General features: G+C 36.6%; 1 protein-coding gene across 5 annotated transcripts in view; it reads left to right on the top strand.

Annotated features, from left to right (window-relative positions):
- The window catches only part of LTBP1 (latent transforming growth factor beta binding protein 1), a 197,738-nt gene that overhangs the window by 113,120 nt on the left and 64,235 nt on the right, over positions 1 to 20,383 (top strand). For 3 of the 5 annotated variants that reach the window (XM_057415458.1, XM_057415455.1, XM_057415454.1), the window contains 4 exons: positions 264 to 335; positions 13,647 to 13,769; positions 15,277 to 15,444; positions 18,391 to 18,624. In XM_057415458.1, the coding sequence (XP_057271441.1) occupies positions 264 to 335; positions 13,647 to 13,769; positions 15,277 to 15,444; positions 18,391 to 18,624 (597 nt within the window). The remainder of the gene's footprint in view (positions 1 to 263; positions 336 to 13,646; positions 13,770 to 15,276; positions 15,445 to 18,390; positions 18,625 to 20,383) is intronic. The other 2 variants (XM_057415457.1, XM_057415456.1) reach the window with 1 other exon arrangement.

The following is a 20,383-nucleotide window of genomic DNA, read 5'->3' on the forward strand; positions in this document are numbered from 1 at the left end:
AGGATGAAGGATAATGTCCTGATTTCAAAGATTTCTTTTTCTGGGAAAAATGTAAGTTTCACCAGATAAATGAAGATGTAGGTGGTATACATGTGGGAAGAGATGGAAATAAGGTTACCTGTACGAACTTTAATTTCTTGACCTTTTATACTTATACATCATAAAAACTTACAGTGTTTCTATGGTTTTGGTTTGTTGGGGTTTTTTTTTAGCTTCATAATAATTTGGCTGTCAGGTATTTGACTGATGTAAATTTTTTTCAGCTTACCACGGATACAGTCCTATGATGGAATGCCCACAAGGCTACAAAAGGATCAATGCTACATTTTGTCAAGGTAAAATTGATTGTGTGTATTTTAAGTTTTGGTTTTCTGTGACACATGCTTTGATATTTGTGACCTAGATGAATTAATCCAGTCACTTGATTTGCATTTTGTGAAAAAAAATGTTGTGGCTACTTTTAATTCTTTCCAAATATTGGCAACTCTAGAGAGTGGGGTTTTTTTGCTCCAGGGCAAAAAACTTAAAACCTTTACATAGACTCTCATTTTCTTTATTGTATAAAGATGACTTCAGATAGATTCATTTACTTTGTTTTTCAATAGCAATACATTGTTCTGTCAGGTCTTTTGCTAAACAGTGAACCTGTTCTTAAGTCAGATGACACTAGCAGTAGAGGGCAATTTTATAATCATGAAAGTATAGAGTAATCAGAAAATGATTCCTTTGAACGAACATAAGAGGTTAGACACAATAGTACTGAGAGAAGCCAGATGATGTCACTGGCAAGTGACAATGAAAAACCATGCATACCTGGCTGCCACGTAAAGCAGTGACCCACGTACTTCAAGAAGGTGCATGGTGCAGGTGACATTATATGGAGTGTCCTGGTTTTGGCTGGGATAGAGTTAATTTTCTTTCTTGGTAGCTGGTGCCCTGTGTTTTGGCTCTAGTCTGGGAATAATGTTGGTAACACGCTGATGTTTTAGTTGTTGCTAAGTAGTGCTTACTCCTAAGTCAAGCACTTTCTAGTTTCCCATGCTCTGCCACTGCAGAGTAAGGATGTGCACAGGAAGCTGGGAGGGAGCACAGCCAGAACACCTGACATGAACTGGCAAAAGAGATATTCCATACCATAGAATGTCATGCTCAGCATATGAACTGGGGAGTTGTCTGGGATCCCTGTCTGAGGAGAGGCTGGGCAGGGGTCAGTGGTTGATGAGCAATTATATAGTGCATCATTTGTGTTTCTTAGGGTTTATTCCTGTCTCTTTGTTATGTATAATAATAATAATATTTTACTTCAATTATTAAACTGTTCTTATCTCAACCCATGGGTTTTACCTTTTTCCAGTTCTCTTCCCCATCCCATAAGGGGATGGGGGGGGCAGGGAGCGAGTGGCTGTGTGTACTTAGTTGCTGGCTGGGGTTAAACCACAACATGAGTTAGACACTGCAGAAGTTGTATTATTCAAAGATTATGCCCTATATATCCTGGCTGTAAGCACAGAAGTTATCAAAACATACAAGGCTATGGGATTTGCATGATCGTGCTGCTACTCTGAAAGGCTTGGAGCATTTAGATTCTCTTGGCCAGCAGCATCTTTATCTGATGAAGCTGAACAGGTATCTATAGCCTTACGCTCATTCTTTCTGTGTGTCTTGGGGCATTGAAAAGATGTGCCAGATGAGGATGTTGGGAAAAGCTTAATTGCTTGTTTGACTTGTTTGGCACAGCTCAGGTAAACAAGAGGAAGGAGTTCTGAGAAGATGTGAGTAATCCTGCGGAGGTGTTCTGGAGAGAGATTTAGGAAAGAAGGGAAGAATGAGTTCAAGTGAGGCTGACACTAACCTGTGGTTTGTTAGTCATTGTTGACACTGCAAGGGTAAAAGATTCCAGCAAATAGTGACGATGGAGAGAAGGAGTAATTGTTTTTAAAGAATATATGTAGGCACTTTGGAGATAATGTTATGTAACTGAAACCTTTCAGTTAGGACATTGATGGAGTGTCTAGCAGTCAGCCATGTAAAGAAATTACTTTCCCAACCAAAAAAAAATACAGTTTGTAGAGCACTAAATGCAAACATCCCACTGCTTCCACTGCTGAGGGAGATGTGAGCTACTGTCTGAAGGAACAGCCATTTGAGCCAATCTGCTGCTCAGTTCTTTACCTAGTTAGTGGTTTACCTGCTTGCAGGGGAGGGGCATTTGGAGGGTTGCAAGAGAAAACTGGGTTGGCTTAAAACAGTAAAAAAACTAATGGAGCTTGTTCCCTGATCTGCAGTGAAAGACTGTAGAGTCCCCTTAAGAATTTGTACATAGCTATACTACAAGAAATATGAGGCTTTAAATAGTTTTATTTATTACTGCTGTCATTGTCCCAGAAGAGAGAGCCCTGTAAATTAAATATAACTTGTAATTAATACATGCAAATTTATAACCTAGATTTTAATCGCACAAAGAGTAGAATTATCCAACCAGGAATTAGACTGTTGATGAATTGAGGGTGGGGACAATATCTTAACTTTTTTGAGAGGACAGAGGTGGTAGCTGCTGCAGGCTCCTCTTATTGAGGCTTGGGTGGCTTCTCTGCAATTTAGTCAGCAACGCACTCCAAAAAAGAGGTACAAATAAGGAAGGAACTGGGAGAAGAAATACAGTGGAACAAAGACAGGATGAAATTTAGTCCTACTGAAGTAAGTAACAAGATTATAATTTTCTTTGAGGGTCAGGTTTTTGACCTCTGTTTGAACAGTCCTCAGGAAATCAAGCTTTATTTTGTAAAAGCTGCTGGCAGGGTGCATTTCAGTCCTGAAATGGTCATTAGCATGTGCTTCTCAGTGGGTCAGGAAAAGTGTGTTGCTTGTGTTTATCTGAAGCAGCCATGCTTTTCTAAAAGAGGACAGGGCTAAGAAAAAACCAGCTGTCCATATCTCAAACATGGAGCAAAGCAACAGCAATAGCTGTGGAGAGAAGATTTTTAACCTGCTGGCTGGAGAGGACTGATATTCTTGTAATAATCCTTACAATTGCATTGGAAAAGAGTGGCACAGCATGTCCATATGCAAGTATACATTTTAATTAGATTACTCCTTGTTGAAAGGGTGTGCATGCTGTGTCCGTGCTCAGGAGGAGCCAGCATTGCCAGATGAAATAGTAATGGGGGATACATTTCTGAATCCCTGCCCGCAGCTAAAAGAGATTGCTGTTTTCACCTAGACACTCTCCAACTTTCATTGCATTTGAAAACTCAGGCCTAACAGCCTAATTAACCTTTTGTTCTACATTGTTTCTGCAGTCAAAAGACTCCTTCGTTTACAAAGCCTATGTAATATTAGTGTGATTACTAACCAGATCCTGGTTGGTTTTCTTTCCCTTTCAAGTGACTGAACTAATGTAATGAAACATTCTTCTCTCGAATGTGTGTGTAGGACAACAAAGAACTATCTGTGGGTATGCTAATTTGAACAGTTTAATGTAATTGCTATCAAGAAAGCTCCTGCTGCTGCTTCCCCCCTCCCCCTCAGTAATTATCTTTTCAATGGGGAGATTTATTACATGTCCACACTCGAATCCCCTAAGGCTGTCATTAAAACCAAAACACAGCTTATCAGAGCTGCAACTTCTTTGTCAGAATCCACATGCAATGCTATTTTTTGGTTCCCCGTTTAGAATTATACTTACTGTTTCCTTCTGCTAATGGTTTTCTTGGAAAACTGAAATAGAATGAAGAAAACAGCTGGTGAAAAGGTTGGATTTGTTTTTCAGGAAACTAACATACTGCCAACAGAGCACTTTAAAAATCTTATCTTGAAGAACTGGAAAAATACCTGAACACTTGTTTTTCAGTGAAGTAAAAAGTTGGGCATGGAAGTTCTTGGAAAGTCCCCATATGCTTAAAATTAAATGTATATGAGCATGCAGAAACTAGTATTTGTGTGCTGATGGATCAAATTCTGTAACCACGTGGTCTAGGGACTTTGAGCTTTTCTCCCTTGGCTTCATTGTGATTTAAAATAACTTTTGAAGGTATATTCTGCCATCTTATATTTGTCTCTAAAATACAGTAATAATTTTTTCTCTGCATGTTGTATATATATTTTATTACTTTTAAGCAATAAACGATTTTTCCTTCATAAGAAATACTATTTAATGTTATTTAGCTACTAAGTTAATGACCTTCTTTCAAAGTTCTTTTATGATGATCATACTGAGAAATAAATGTATCTCCAGAAACTGGGCTGGGTTGCTGTTTGGACATTGATTATGTGTTTGAAAATTGTGGCTCTGCAAACTTCTGTTCCAGTAAATTCCACGTAGAAGCACAAAATGAGTTGGATTGATTCCTCCTGCTGCTACTCTGTTAGCTCATGGAAATCAGTGGGTCATTTCTTAGAATAAGCAGCATTTTTTTTTCTTTAATTTAAAAAAATATATATTGCAATTGTTGCATTAGCAGCTAAACCATGTTGTTTGTTTCGTTTATCCTTTGTTGTTCTCACTGATCAGGTTATTATTGAAGCAATAAACTGTAATGGAGGCAATAAAATCCGGAGGTCGTATTTTTCTTAGAACTAAGGATATTAATAGTGGTTAACGATACAGCTATAGCAGAAACAGTTGGAACGGTATTTTCAGTGGTGTTTGTAAGTATGCTTATAATTGATTTTCATAGAATAAAAAATTATATTGAGCCAATTTGGAAGACATGCGGTTAGGTGGCACTCCCAGTGAAGCCTAGCTTGTGCCTTACCAGAGTGAGTGAAATTTTCACAACTGACACAAATGATACACATTCCAGTCTTCATTTGCAACATGAGATACTGTGCATATTAAAGCACTTAATGCATGAAAACATCTGTCAAGGCAGATTTTACTAAATAACATTTAATGACTGACCACTGGGTCATTTCTAATTAAGTTGTTGCCCAGTACTTTGGCAAATTCTAATTACTACATAATTGATCTAGAAGGCTGCCTTTGCTTAAATAAACTTGTGGGTCTCTTGAAAGGCAAGTTGCTTGCTTTGCATCAAAAAGAGATACATAGTTTCCTTTCAGTTTCAAAATACAGTCATTTAAACAAAGTCAGTCAGTTTTTGCAAAGCACAGAAATTTCATTTCAGAGCTATGTACTGAAGTCCCCCTTCAGAAATTTACTTTTCCATGGAGCTTAGGCCTGGAATCAGCGGTGGGCTGCTGATGTTGAGGTTGCTGGTGTCCCCTGGCACCAGGCACTTGGGACAGAGGGGATGAGAAGGGCTGCAGTACTTTCTAGCCACGTGTGTATTCTGAATATTTCAGTGCAGCTATGAGGGCTGTGGTGGTCTGACTAGGCATTCTGCTTCTACAGGTTCTTTTTCTTGGTCCAGTTTTCATAAGAACCTTCTGGGTATCATGACTGTCCTAGCTGGATGCTGTTGCATATTTAGTTTATATGCATTGTCGTATGTTGTTTAAGAAATTGTGAAACTATAAATTGTTTTCTTCTGTTTATGCATGTAATGTGACTTTGAAAGTCTGAATTTTTCATTGTCTTTCGAGACAGATTTATTCATGTAATCAAAAAATCACCTACCAGAGGTGTAAAGCAGAAAATGCAGGAAATATATTGTTTCAAAAGAGGGATTATTAATTTAATAATTAACACTAAATCACCCCTTAGTTTTCTTCAGCCTTCTTTATGAAATTTTTAAATATGGTTTAGTTACTTCAACATAGTACAGTAAAAAAACAAACCCTGATCCAGTTTGAATAGTTGACACTATCATTTCAAAGTTATCAGTGCTCCCGAAGGCAAATTTGACTGTATTCTTTACATGAATGATAGCAGTTCTTTCAAAAAACAAATTGAAGACTGTTTTTGTTTACATTTGCATTGTTCAAACTCCCTGTAGTGACTGGTGACATTTTTGAAGTCATAGACTTTTTTCTTGAGCAAAAATATTTTCTTTAAAATGAATAGCTAGATATAAAGACCATACAGTCAGAAGATTGTGGCTTTGACCAAAACACATTAATAGAATTGTGGTTTTAAGTTAAATGTTTAAGTGTGGTTAAATGCTCCAAGCTGTGATGATTTGATGAGCATAAATTCCATGTGTAATGCATGGAGATGAAAGAATTAATATTATGGGAATGTTTCAAATTCCAGTGTGTCTGTGACCAAATATGGACCTTCTTCACTATCTGAAAAGGGTAGAGAGTGGACTTGCTCCATGTCTCCAAATGAGCTACAAGGCTTGAAGGCAGATAAGACAGCTTTACACCACCTTAGTATTTCCTGTGATTCTGCATTGGGCCAGCTGGGACTGGGTGGTCTGAAGAGCTGTTATAACAGTTAACAGAGCCAAAACACAGTGAACTTCTCTTCCTAAATACTCTTCCAGCTGGAGGCTGCCAAAGGGAAACACTACGGAGCTGATACTCCAAACATCAGCTTTTGTAAGCTGGTCTATAGCAGAGCAGCTCTCTGCTGATCACCTGGTCCCTCTGTACTGCTTCCCTTGTCTATGGGGGGCATCAAGCTCTGCGCATTGTGTTGGCATTAAAATGTGTGTAAGAGCAGTAGGCTGTGAAGCATTTTCGTATTTGCTTGCTGAGGAATCTAGTAAAGTATTTCAGAAAATGGGCAAATTAAAGGACATTACAGTAGCTGTATGATGCACTCAGTAAATCACTTGGCATGTTTAACCAAGCAAAGCATATTCTTTCAGCAGTGTCAGGTATAGATCTCTTTATGAGTAGGACTTTTTTCTAGTTTGGATGTTTACTCTTGACATGGTTTGTTATCCTTGGAGAAGGGATACTCAGGCTAAATTATGGTGTCATTAATCCTGGAATAAAGCTGAAATGATTCACTTCCTGAATGTGATTGAATTAGGCCATTTCTCAAGGAAAGCTAGGAGAACATTGCATGTGGGTTTCCAGTAAAGAACCAAAGTAGTGTTGAACTGCAGCTGACGCAGCCCCAAAGACTGCTTTAATCTACTTTAAAAGTCACTGTGGAATTGGAGAACGCAGGCAGAACACTGGAAGATAATACCTTCTGCAGCATGCCTTCCCCTCTAGCGCAGAGTTCTTCCATGCATCTGGTCATACAGTGAAGAGATTATACTACATTGTATCTCTCTCTGCACAAATACGGGTACCTTAGCTGGAGGGAAACCTTCCATTGGGTGTATAAATGCTTTGTCACTTAAATTTAAGTACCTTAGAACAGAATTTGGTCCCATATCTAACTTTCCTCCTTTTAAAATTTTGACTCATATATTTCTATGTCATCGCAATTCCCTAGTGTGCAATGCATGTAAGAGCTAAACAAGTAAATCAATATTTGAGTAAAAGAGCCCAACCCTCATAATAGAGACATTAAAAAGCCACTGGGGTTTTTGATCTGTAAGCGAGGAAGAGTTCCGTATGGAAAAGTAACAAGTAAATGTTAAGGGTTTTTTTTCAAAGTTTTCTGGGTTTTCATTTCTTCTGGACTATTCAGTCCTCCCTAAATCAGTTATTAGGAGAAAATAGCTTTTTCGTATTAACTGTTGCCTGCATTTAGACTTACTGAAATTTAATTTAGTGTTGTGGTATTTAGCCCATGTAATTGCAAATATGTATGTATGTGTGGTCATGAGGAAAATCTGAGGTCAGTTCTTCATCTGATTCTGTTATTTGTGGAACAAAATTCTGGCAAAGTGCTTTCAAAACACACTTGTGTTTTGGGGTATTTCAAATGTGAAATCTTGAAGATTGCCTTGCCCTGGACACAAATCCACATGAAATTTCTTTGTGAACTTTCTTAGAAAGTAAGGAGGAAAAGCCATGAGTAAAGTAAACTTTAATTTTTATATCAGAGTTATCCATTCATTTCCATCTTCTGTCTACTAATTAAAGTATATAAAGTTCTTTGAAGATGAAGTTGGTTTTGGACTTACTAGAACTATATATAATTATCGCGGTTTATAACAAATTCAGTGTTAGCTTGTGCTTTCTTGTTTAAATGCGTATCATCTTACAGTGTTTCTACCTCCTTTGCTTCTGTTCGGATTTGAAGGAGTTTTTTTTTTTTAAGTCATGAAGATTACTTCATTCATAGTCACACTCTTCACATGAGCAGACAAGTACTCAGCTAGGAAATGGCTGTTTTAGTTTATTTTCTTTCCCCAGGAAATTCAGTGGTAGTGAGTCATTAACACGTTGCATTTTCTGAGAGCAGGTTGACCTGACACCCACTAGACCTATAAAAATCTGTGAGAAGGTATCAAACTAACTGCTCTAGTTAAGAGAACCTGGTTTAAGTTCTCCTTAATGGGGAAGATTGCGGGATAGATTAGCAGCAATTTGGTTACAGTGCCTGGGTTGTTCAAAGCAGGGACTGCTACATGGCTCTGGAGGAAAGCGTGGTGGCTGACCTCACCATAGATCAAGCTGTGTGCCTAGAAGGGGATATAGGAGGAGTAAAGCTTTCATTTCATGTCAAACTGTCATAAAAACGAACTACCAAATCTAGGAGCGCGTTGTGTCAGGGACCAGTTCTGTGTATTGGGCATGTATACTACTAAAGGCAACAGCAAAGTATCGGGCTGTCAGCGCAGAATTACAATGCTGCTTTCATGCCAGTGTGGTTTCACCAGTTTATTACCATTGAGAAGGGTCGAGACATTCACATTATCAAGCACCTATTAAAAAAATCTATTAATGCTTTATTAGCAAGTTCTTTATAAATCATAACAGCCACTACTGTGAGAGTTTGCTGTGGCGCCATGCGAGATGCTGTGTGGAAAAGTTCCTTGCTTAACTTGGGGTTTGTATTTTTTTCCCCTTGTATCCCATACACAGAGGCATTTTACCAATAAAACTTTATTACTCAGTTTTCCTTGAAAACTGAAAAATAATATTTAGTTGGTTTTCTTTAGAAAGCTTTATTCACATTTGTATGGCTTTATAGTACTGCTACATAGGCCCTTAAAATATTTTCTCTGTGTAGATGAATATGTTTGATCAAATCACTCCACATGCATGTTGTCAGTTTGAACTTCAGCACAACAAAAGACAGACAACTTTATTCAGACAACTTTAAAGTAGCTTTTTCTTTAGAATGTGCAATGGAGCAAATGAATTCTTATTACTGTATTAATTTAAAAGTGAAATATTTTTTATGTCCATAGACAAGAAAAAGAGGGCTAAAAAAAAAAAAAAGTTTGTTAATTTTGAATCAGATTTCCAGCTGCTTGAGCAAGTTGATTCCAGTACAGTGTGCACAGCTGGGCAGGCTGGCAGGTGATAGGAAATATTCTGGGTAGGTGGTCTTTTACCACAGTCTGAAGTAAAGTGAAGTAGATAGTAAATCTGGAAGGGTTTTTGGTTTTTAACCCGAAATCGTGAAATAAGTACTATTCTTACATGTATGTATGCTTCTTTTGAAAATTTGAAGTTTTCTGGTTTGTTTTTTGGGGATTTTTTTTATTGTTCTTTTTTTAATTTTTTTTTTTTTTTGTTATTTATTTAGGAATTCTAGGCAAAGTATTCATTGATATTTACATCCATATAAAGTGGTACTTAAATGCAGCAGTGACCATGTTAACTAGCAATAACACAGTACATGTGAATGGGGTATTATATTTTTAAATAGCAGATGTACAAGAGCAGTTCATCTGGGAAGAGATTTAATACAGTGGCAATAATGACAGCATCTGTGAATTTTTCCCGCAGAATTGTTGAATCATTTGGAAAGAAAGATGACTGGACTGAAGAATTATAGGAAGATCCCTTTACCTGTAAATTAGCCACTTAACTAAATAATGCCATGAAATCTTCACTATTAGTAGGCAAAACTCTAAAACAGGATTTTCCCAGTAGCACCAGATATATCCAGAACATTCCTATGCAAGTATTTCCCAGCGGTAACATAAAATCTGTATCTGTAAAAACATGCATAATTTCTATTTAGATACTTCAATTTACTTTAAAATTCACAGTTACAATTTATCTGTAGAAAGACTTAAATATAATCTATGTTGAAAAAAATTATAAAATATATAGTAGCACAGTTTTGCTACTATATATTCAGGATCATTCAGCTGTCTGAAGTCTGTTACCTGTAACAAGAAATTAAGTGCAAAGCCAGATTCCACTTCTGTAGAATAGGTTTGGGTTTTTTATTTTCATTTTACTGTAAATATATATAGAGTTATTCATTTCATTTCAGTAGCTAAGTTGAAGCTGAAAAACTGCTTGGGACACCATTTTTATTATCTGTAACATACCTAGTTCTACAAACTTAAACGGTATGGCTTGTTTGAGAAGTCTGGGTAATACTAGTGTTACAAATAAAGTGATTCAAATTCAAGTTAGAAAGCAGGTTTCATGGGTTTGTTTTTTTCCTCTTACCCACCTGTGTCTTTGCAAGATTTTAATTTTTTACATGCCTATCATTTCAATATTCAAATATTAAAATTTATCCATATATAGTTTTTTTAACATTCCTTAAAATGAAGTTTTGATGCAAACAATGTGTAAATGAAGAATGCATCGTTAATCATTTTAAACATTGGAAGTATAAATGCACTTATGTTAAGCTATATAATATAGAAAGGTATAGTTATCCTCCTAGATAGGAAGGAAGAGTGCCAAATTCTTCATAATGTTGACATATAAACAATGTAACAGTGAACAAACAGGAGACTTGGCCTTTGCTTGAAAGTAAGACCTATAAAATCAAACTAATGTTATTTAAAATAAGTTGTCTTTTTCAGTGATTTAAAATTTAAATACTGTCTTCACTAGACAAAGTATTTCTGCTAATTCTACATGGATCTATATTCCAGAGAAAGTGACAAGAATAAATGGTATGTTATACATGTCCTCTGGGAGATTACATTTTTTTCTGGTAGTATAGGTTAATTTTCCTGTTTAAAACAAAGAATGTATACTTAGAATTTGTAAAGTGAGAAAGTTGTTTTAAAAATGTCTGGTTATTTCAATGTAGAAAGCCAGCAATTATTTTCACTCTATGCACTGATGTCAACACCAACAAGTAACTAATACTAAACAATAAAAAGCAAAAGTCAGATAAGAATATAAAGCACAGAACCTTGTTAAAAAAACATATCCTAATATTCAAATTTCATATCGTTCTTCTATCTCTTAATTTCTCCTTTGTTTTTCCTCTTCTTTCTCTTCCAGAATTTGTATGTGCTTTTTGCACATATGCGTGTATGTAATTTGTGTGTTTGTTGTGAATATTCAGTTTGAAGTGAACACAGATACTGAGATTTTCATTGTATTCAGTGTAAAGCATGCTGTCTCTTCTGCTGTCTTGTTTCTGACAAAAGAGTCAGTACTTCATCAAAGCAAGCAGAATTCTTGGTTCTTCGTGGTTAACATCTGAGGACTGATCTGACAACTCACATTTCCAACAGGTAGAAAATTCAATAGTGGATTGTTGAGTGTTCCAGTATTTCCTTTGTATTAGTTTCTAGGTATTTGGTAGTCTTTTCTTCCATTGTGTTCCTTGTTGTGCCCAGTGTTTGAAAACAGAGCTAGCAGTATGTCCTTTCCTCCTGACAGCTTTACAAGAACATCAACGTGATTCTATTCAAGGATGTTTCAATAACGTCATTAGTTTGCTAGCTGTTAAGATTTAAGTTCATTCCTCATAATAGTCACAAAAGGTAATGGCATCGAAACAGAGTTCTTTTGGGGATCAGTTGGCCCTGTGTAGATGCCTTCAATCGTATTTTGAGATTTCCGTGCAAAAGAAAGAACCTAGTCAGACTAAGCAACTGATGAAACTAAATATTTTGTGAGTGCATCAGAAGAAGTCTAAGTTACTAAATATTCTGTGTTAGCACAATCCTTAAATAAGGTACTCCTGTGCTTATATGGGACATCTTCCTGCTCAAAGGTTAGATGGGTCAAAAGGTAGACTGCTGTAGGAGACAGTTTCAGCCAGGTTTTGTGGTTGTTTTTTTTTCATGTACCATTCTCCTTTTTAGATAGTCCACTCCCTGTGAGGTCAGAAAGTCACGCAGTCTGGGAATTTCACTTGGAAATTCCTTTGAGGCAGAGTTGAGCCTTTGTAATTCATGTGGTTTCCATCACATTTCATACAAAGTTCTAGGATATAAATTATCACTCTGTCACGTGTGGCTAAGTGCATAGATGTGAAGTTGATCCAGGTGGTGTCAAGATACTAGATTAGGTATAGCATTGAAAGAGCTGAGGCATAAGCTCAACACCCAATATCTGGAAAAAATCACAACTGCTGGAGTCTGCTTAAGTTGTGCACTCCTGTGTGGAGGGACAGGTAGTCATAGTTGTGGAGAAAAATGAATAACATGGTCAGAAAATGAAAGATTCTTTCTGTACGTTTCCAAAAGCAAACTCCATCACATCTGTTACATTTTACATATTCAACTTCTTACCCTTGCTGATTGATAGTGTTGAATCAGGCAGCAACATACAATGAGGTCAAATAAAATGGTGAAGGTTTTAAAGGTTTTTTAAAAACTAAGAGAAAGGTAATAAATAGTATATATTTTAGATAAAATGATCACTGATAAAATGATTTAGATAAAACGATCTCCAAGGAGCTAGCTGGAGCATCTGACTTCCACTTCTAGCTTGTTCACTCAGCAAGGTAGGCACTTTTTCCTAGCTTAGGATTAGGGAGGGAAAGTCTTACATAGGAATAATGCACATAAATGCTGAGGTATGTTTATTTCAATGTGCAGACTCTCTTTTTCTGAAGAGGAGACATGGCAATTTATGACAGGCAATTACGGTTTGGGGGTACATTATTTTTTAAAAAATTATTTTATTTTTTTTATTATCAATACAAGCTACTCTGTTACTGAACCCTTAATTAAAGTCATAGTTTGGTTGACTGAGTTACTGATAGTATCCAGATGATTGTCAGAGAGGTCCTATTCTGAGAATACGTGAATTATAGGTATAACCCCAAGCACGATAAAGGCCTGAGGCCCAGTGCTTGGAGCATGGGAGAATAAATCAGTGAGACCCTGAAAGGGACTCTGATGCAGGTAGCCTGGGAACAGTAAAATTTATCAAAGCAGCTGTTAATTATTACAAAGTTGAGTTTCCACGGGTGCAATTCTCTTCACCCCATGTGTGTTTTGTGCTTCCTGAAATATATTCTTAGTATTTAGATGATAAGCTCTTTAGGCTAGAGATGGTAGTTTTGCGTTTTGCTTCTTCCAGCACAATGAACCTTCAGGCACTACCTAATACAAATACTAAAAAACTCAACCCTGAATTAAGTGTACTGTTTAAACTGCATAAAATATACTACATCACCTGAAACTTTGTTGAATGTTCTTGTGAGTTGTGTTTGACTATGTAAGCAATCATCTTGTTAGGAAAAGAGGGGTTGATAAGCCTGTCAAAGTGTATTTGGTTTTTAATTCAGACTACTTGAGAACGATGTATTAATGTAATTGTTGTTCTGTTATGCTCTCAGCAGTGTTTTAAAAGGTTATAAATCAAATGTTGTCAGTATGGGAAAAAGTCTTGATTGGAATGCTGATTTGTAACAGGTCAGCACACAGTAAAAAAAAAATAACTTGTAAAGAAAGGAGAATATTAATGCATGTTTCACTATCTGATTATTTTCAATTTTCCCACAGATATCAATGAGTGTCAGTTACAGGGAGTTTGCCCTAATGGTGAGTGCTTGAATACCATGGGCAGCTACAGATGTACCTGCAAAATGGGATTTGTGCCAGATCCTACCCTCTCCAGGTGCATACGTAAGTAATAGTCCTAATCAAAGTACTTAAATAGATATTTAGTTGCACTTTAGATGAGGATTTATTTGATTGAGCCCAGCTCTTCTAAGCTATCCCTATCTTTCTTGCCATTCCTGCTTTGTCTTAATCAGCATATTCACTTTATTGAGTCAGACTTTGTACTCGTGCCTCTTTTCTGTCTCTTTGTCCTGGAAACCTTGGTCTCTGCCAGTGGCTGTCCAGGATCCTTGCCGTTTTCTCCTGGTTTTCTTGTGACAAAACCTTCAAGGCCACATCCAGCCTCGTGATACACCCAGTCATTCTCACCAGCTTGCATTTTCTTTCCCATGAGTTTTTTTTTCCCACTTTGCTAGTTCCCTGGCCAAAATCATCTTTGTGTCCTGCCCTCTCCTCTTCCACCTCTGCAGCTTTGACCTGGGTAGTTGCCATTACTAAACATTCAGCGCAGGATGATCTTTGGCACATTTTCTTTCTGATTAAGAAGGATTAAAAAATAAGAAATAATTTGGAGGAAGAAAAAGTTGTGAACAGCATGAATGCAGATAATTTCCTCTGTTAATCAGCTTTACTTGGTGTGAGATCAACCACCTCAACAAGAAGAAGGCATAAAAACCAACTAATTTTCTCACTTTTATGGGTTTTGGAATTTTTGAAAATATTTACAAGTGAAAAAGACCTCATTTTCTAAGCTTCTCCTCTGTTTTATATAAAATCCAGTCTAGAGCTGTAGGTGAATTTTTTTCAGCATGATTATCTTTCGCTATGAATTAATGACACTCAATTACTAAGAATGTTTTCCAGTATTTTGAAGAATTTTTTAGGACTTACCAGTTCAGCACCAAAAAAAGAGTTGGTTTTCATTTTTGATTTTGCGTGTCATGTTGAAAATCAGGCAGTCTTCAGATTTTTTGAGTTAAGTGAACATATTACCCAGAACTGTTAACTGTATGTTAAAGTGGATGCATAAATTAGAAAGCTCGATGGGTCTTAGCTTCCCGTTATCTCATACTAGTCATAGTCTTTGGGTCTTCCACATTAAAACTAAGCATTAACAAAATGTACATATATAATTGTCTTTTTTATAATGTGTCATGTATTAATCTTAATCCTTTTGCAGTCTTATTTATATAACCTACTTAAAGCTGAATGCTCCAGTGGCTACATAGCTTGACACAATTGTATATTGCCAGTGACTGACCTGAGTCTTTAGCAGTTGGACTTGTGTACAAGTGAGAGCACTGATTCTGACCCTTTATAACTGCTGGTTTGGAAAATGTTTTGGGTTTTTGTTTTGGGAGCTGGGCTTTTTTATTCTTTAAAATACTTATCCTTGGTCTAGAATGTTGTTTTATTCAAAGTAAGAATCATGGCTTGAGATAGGTGTTTGAAATAAAACTTCTGTAGATTGTAATATTAATCCATTTAACTGACGTTGGAAATCTAGTGGTGTTTCTCTGTTTTACTTTTCATCTGAACTGTGCATTCTTCTCTTTCACTTTCTTTGCAGCTGATAATCCTGTGGTTGCTGAGGAGAAAGGACCCTGCTACCGGTTTGTTAGTGCAGGAAAACAATGCATGCATCCTCTTTCTGTTCAGCTCAGCAAGCAGCTGTGCTGTTGCAGTGTTGGCAAAGCCTGGGGCCCAAACTGTGAGAAATGTCCACTTCCAGGAACAGGTAAGAACTGACAATTAAAAATACAAACTCTTGCCCCCAGTCAATGTTTGTTATGCATGCTTAAAAAAAAACCAAAATGAAACCCCAGGAATTGATTTGAAACAAGAACTGTCCACCAGTATATTATGAAACTTCTTCACATGATAGTAGGATCACCCCATGTATAGTAGTTTTGTTCAGAGGGATTTGTGATTAAAACAAAAGAATTATCTTTGATATGTTGTGATAGAATTCCGGATTAATGACGCTTGCAAATATGTCCTTGAGCTTCGATTCTCCATCACATAAAGATAAGATTATTGTACATTATATTCTGACTACAGATAAAGGCAAATTAACCCAGAATCTAATTAATATTCTTCAGTTGTTAAAGACACCAGTAAAAGGATGACAGCTTTTGAGAATTAGGTGACAGAAAGACACGTGTTGTAGTTTACATTACAGTTAGTGGGATATGTATGGGAGTATCACTGCTTTCTAACTTTGTTTCATATCTTTACCATCCACTCTGAGGAAAGTGTCAAGTATGATTTCTTTACAAGAAACTGCCTTTCACTTAACCAGTTGCTTACTTGATACATAAATCTCATTTGTATTATTTAGTGCTTACTTGGTGTCTTGCTGGTTTTTAATACATAAGGACTTGGAAAATACCCTCTTGTTTGGTCACGCCACTAGTTTAGGCTGGTCATAGGTTATGATACCACGTATTATACATACTGATTGCTGCTTTCGAATGCCTTCTATTCCCTGGTTTTGCTTAAAATTTAAATGACCACTGTTGGAGTCTTTTGTCAAAATCAGTTTGTCCAAATGTATGGTCAAACTCTCCTTTTTTTAAAGTATCATTGATTTATGTAATATACATGATGTCCAACCTGTTCAGTATTTTAGCATAGGTATTTGTAATGGTAATCCACAGCTTTTTTCTGAAGTCACAGCCGGTGTCACTGCTATGGTATAGGACTTGCATTGCTATGGAGTATTTTAGAAAGATTCAGATGTTCAAAACCAGCTAGCTGCTTTGGGAAATCACAGCTAGCATCAGAGACATGATGAGAGCAGCAGGTTCCTTACATCTTTAAGTTGGGCTTACAGAAGTGGAAGTGGCAAACATTTTTTAGCATCTCAATTGGTTTTTAAAGCCATTGTTTCCTGCATGACTAAAGTCCAGTTCACTTTCAAATAAATAACATTTCTATGGCCTTTTACCGCAGTAAAAATGTATTCTTTGCAGATGACTCACAATTTAAGTGCAGATGTTTTACATGTAAGAGAATATTGCATGAGACTTTATGCCCAGTTGTGTGTATGCTGAAGAAGAAAATAGGTCTTTTTGTTGACTGCTCTCTAGTCATAAAAACTGCATAATTGAATATTATGTGGAATTGGTTATTTTAGTGGTTTTAGTTAATGAAAAGATGTAAGAGAAAATCTGAGAAGAAAATTCTGATGACCTGTGTAGGAAACGCTTTTCCCATTTCATGACATCTTTCATGATTAAAAAACATGTTCCTTTCCATAACAGGTTAAATTCATAGTCTTTCAGAGTATTCTATGAAAATTGTGTGAAAGTGGAATACTCCAGAATGGGGTAAAGTATTTACTGCAGCATCCCATGTTAATTTTGGAGCTATTGAATTAAAAAGTCATGATCTCACTCCAATAACTTTTAAAATATTTATACAAAGTAGACTGTCTCCAAAAGCGAGACTGAGAGAAGCCAGGTTTGTATACTCAGGTGTCAACAGCACTTATCAGAGAACATGACCTGAAGCAGGATTTCCTACATTCTGAGTATGTATGCAAAGGGACAGGCATCAAATTTTCTCCTGCTTTGACCAGAATTCCCATCTTCAATTGGGTGTTTTTGTGGCAAGTTTTAACACTAGCGCTTCCCAGCAAAAAGCATTCCAACATTCTGAATTCACTCAATTTAATCAGTTTGACCCTTCATCTTTTCTATTACTAGGACACTATCAGAACACAGTATGAAATTAACACATACTGCACTTTATAATTCAATTAGTTCATCTGTGGCACACCTGTAGCTAGGATTTTGTGGTTTCATTTTAGATGCTAATTTATTTGAAAGCCTTCCTGTTCAAAGCAGAATTTGTGAACTTACCAATGCCCCGTTGGGCACGTCTCTTTAAGAAGCTGTAAGATATCACATTAGGCAGATGGGTACATCTCTTTGATTCTAGTCTTCCATTAGGGCTGCAAAACATGATGCTCATGTAGAGCAGCTGCAGAGATCAGAGTAGGTGTTGCTTCCTGACTTTCAATAACTTTTTCTGTAGCAGCTTTATAAATGAGATTATTTCCCCTCTCTTACGGTGGTAATTTGGTATTTTATGGTTCCCAGTTTGTTTTTTATTCAGCCCACTGAAGTCAGTGGAAAGACTTACTCAATTCAGAGGAATTTGGATCAGGGCTGGTATGAGGCCTCTGATGTATCAAATGGGATCCTGTGAATGAATGTTGTTACTGGTTAATATTCTTCTGCTTCTCTAATACAGGGGTGGTGAACTTTTCTCCTTTGGTTTCTGCAAAAAGAGAATGAGAGAATTAGTGATATTCATTACTTATGTAATGTAAATGATTATGAAAATTTGCATATTTAAACTCGTACTCAGAAAGGATATACAGTTGAAGCGGGTTAATACCAAAAAATTATCTTGATATAATGATAGATTAAACATAACTGAAGAAAGACGGTAAACTGTAGTGTAAACCTCCTGGGAATAACAGCCAGAACATGCTTTTGGGAGAATGCTCCATCAGTTTAGCATGCAATGCATAGCTTGTCTTTAAGTAGTTTTTGTAAAAATGTATATACAATATGAGATTAAATTTATTAGTGGTAGTCATTATATTTTCCACTATGTCAACATATTGCACTTTTAGACTCTTAAAAGGAATATTTTCCCATCCCAAATCTAGCTGCTTTTAAGGAAATCTGCCCTGGTGGAATGGGTTATACGGTTTCTGGCCCTCACAGAAACAAGCTATATCATCACCCTGCAGTTAGAGTACAGCCACCTGTCATTGGCAAGACCCCGATTACTCAACCTGTTGCTAAAGGTACTTCTCCTCCACCTCTCCCAGCAAAGGAAGAGCCAGTGGAGGCACTGACCTTCTCACAGAAAAGTGAGACTGAGATGGCTGTGCAAGAAGGTGAGAGTGGAAAAATTTAGTATTTCTGTATTTCTGTGCATGTGTCTTCAGTGGTCTGTTTCTTCTCTGAGTAGCTGCTGTACGGTGCAGGAGAGAGAGGTGTCACTTCCCTCACAGAGTGCTCCATGTCATGCAGCGTATTGTATTACATGTTTACTTCTGAAATTTTATGTAGAGCTGCTACCAGATGCTGAGACCACCATGGAGAGAGGGAGAGAGACTGCTTTTATCTCACTATTTCTCTTATGATTTAGTGGTATATGGGGTGGCAGAAGCTAAGGGGTTTCCATCATCTTCTGTCTGTACACTTCTGTATATTAGCACCACCTGATGTTGGCATGCATCCCTTTCCTGTGCTCTGCTCTCACCCCTGCCGCTTTGCACTCCCTTGGCATGACCATGTTGGATCAATCCCCCTCTACTGGGCCATTTAATTATTAGTTGACTCCTCTAAGATACTTTTCTCAAGCTTCATTTTCTTCAAGCAGCTGAAATTGTCCAAAACAAGTGCAGAAGCAAAGAAATACAGAAAGCAGCACTATTATACAAACTTGGCATCTTATGCAAACTGTAGACCAGAAGCAATACATTGCTGAAGAACCCTCTCATGATACTGAGTACTTAATAGGTGTATTTTCAAGGAGCAGTTACATATCTTATATCAGACCGTTATTAGAAAGATTTTCAATCAGCTGACTTTGCAAAATTCTGTGAAACACAGGTTACTTTCCAGTTGAAATTACTGCTCTAGTTTTGTTTTCAAGAAGAAAGTGGAGTTAAACTGAATCTGGAAAGAAAAATAAGCCATTCAAATATACTTACAGACTGTGCTGGATTATAAAACCTCAGATAAACCTCTCAACTTTCCTGTGTTACAAAATGGTGCATCGTTTGCCTAAAATATTGCTTCAGCAATTAGAAAGATTGCCACATTCTGGTAAATCTTAAAACAAAGAATGTTGAGAAGAAAAAGGAATATTGTTCTTTTAAATGAATAACTTTAAAAAACATGTTTTCTCCAAGTCAGTCAAGACACATTGTTTAATTTTATATTTCATTTTTTTTGTTATGTTTGCATTTGGAATTTTTGACATTTTATTAGAAGTTCTCCCAGTTCTGATAATCGGCCTCCCCAAGGGTACTGAAGAAACGAGAGCAAGAAGAGTGATTGATTTTTTTATTTGATTTTATTTTTTTTAAATCCATTCTATGGAAAATGTTGATTGTGAAAAGAAAAATATTCTTTCATTTTTTAACAGAATAATTCAGATTTTCATCAGTAAGAGGAAGTTCAGAAACAGCAAACTGCAATAGAAAAATAAAAACTTCTATGAAATTTCTACTTCTCCTTCCCAGAAAAGACATGTGGGGGGGACGACACGGGGATGGGACAAAAAAAGTAAAACAAAACCAAACCACTTTTGCTTGCTTGAGGAAAAGGCAGATTTCAAAATTTAAAAAGTTTAATCAATGAATGAATAACCTGCAAGTTTCTTGGATTGTTTCCAAGGAAACAACCATTGAGAAACCTGTAAGGCAGCTGAATATTATAGCTGAATATTATAAGCATATATATTATAAGCTGAATCATTATAAGCATTGGTCCACAAGTAGAATCTCACTCTGGTTTCAGATTAGTTTTTACACTTGCTGCTTCTTCAACTTTACGCTATTTTGAAATGAGGTGAGAGCCTGAAGCTTTTCTACAGTGGCAGCAACCACTTTCAAATGTGCTGTTTGTTTTAAATATAATGTGTAA

This window comes from Pezoporus wallicus, unplaced genomic scaffold (assembly GCF_028554395.1).
Source record: "Pezoporus wallicus isolate ANWC-B61680 ecotype Strahan unplaced genomic scaffold, APGP_CSIRO_Pwel_v1 contig_5352, whole genome shotgun sequence".
Taxonomy (NCBI): Eukaryota; Metazoa; Chordata; class Aves; order Psittaciformes; family Psittacidae; genus Pezoporus; species Pezoporus wallicus.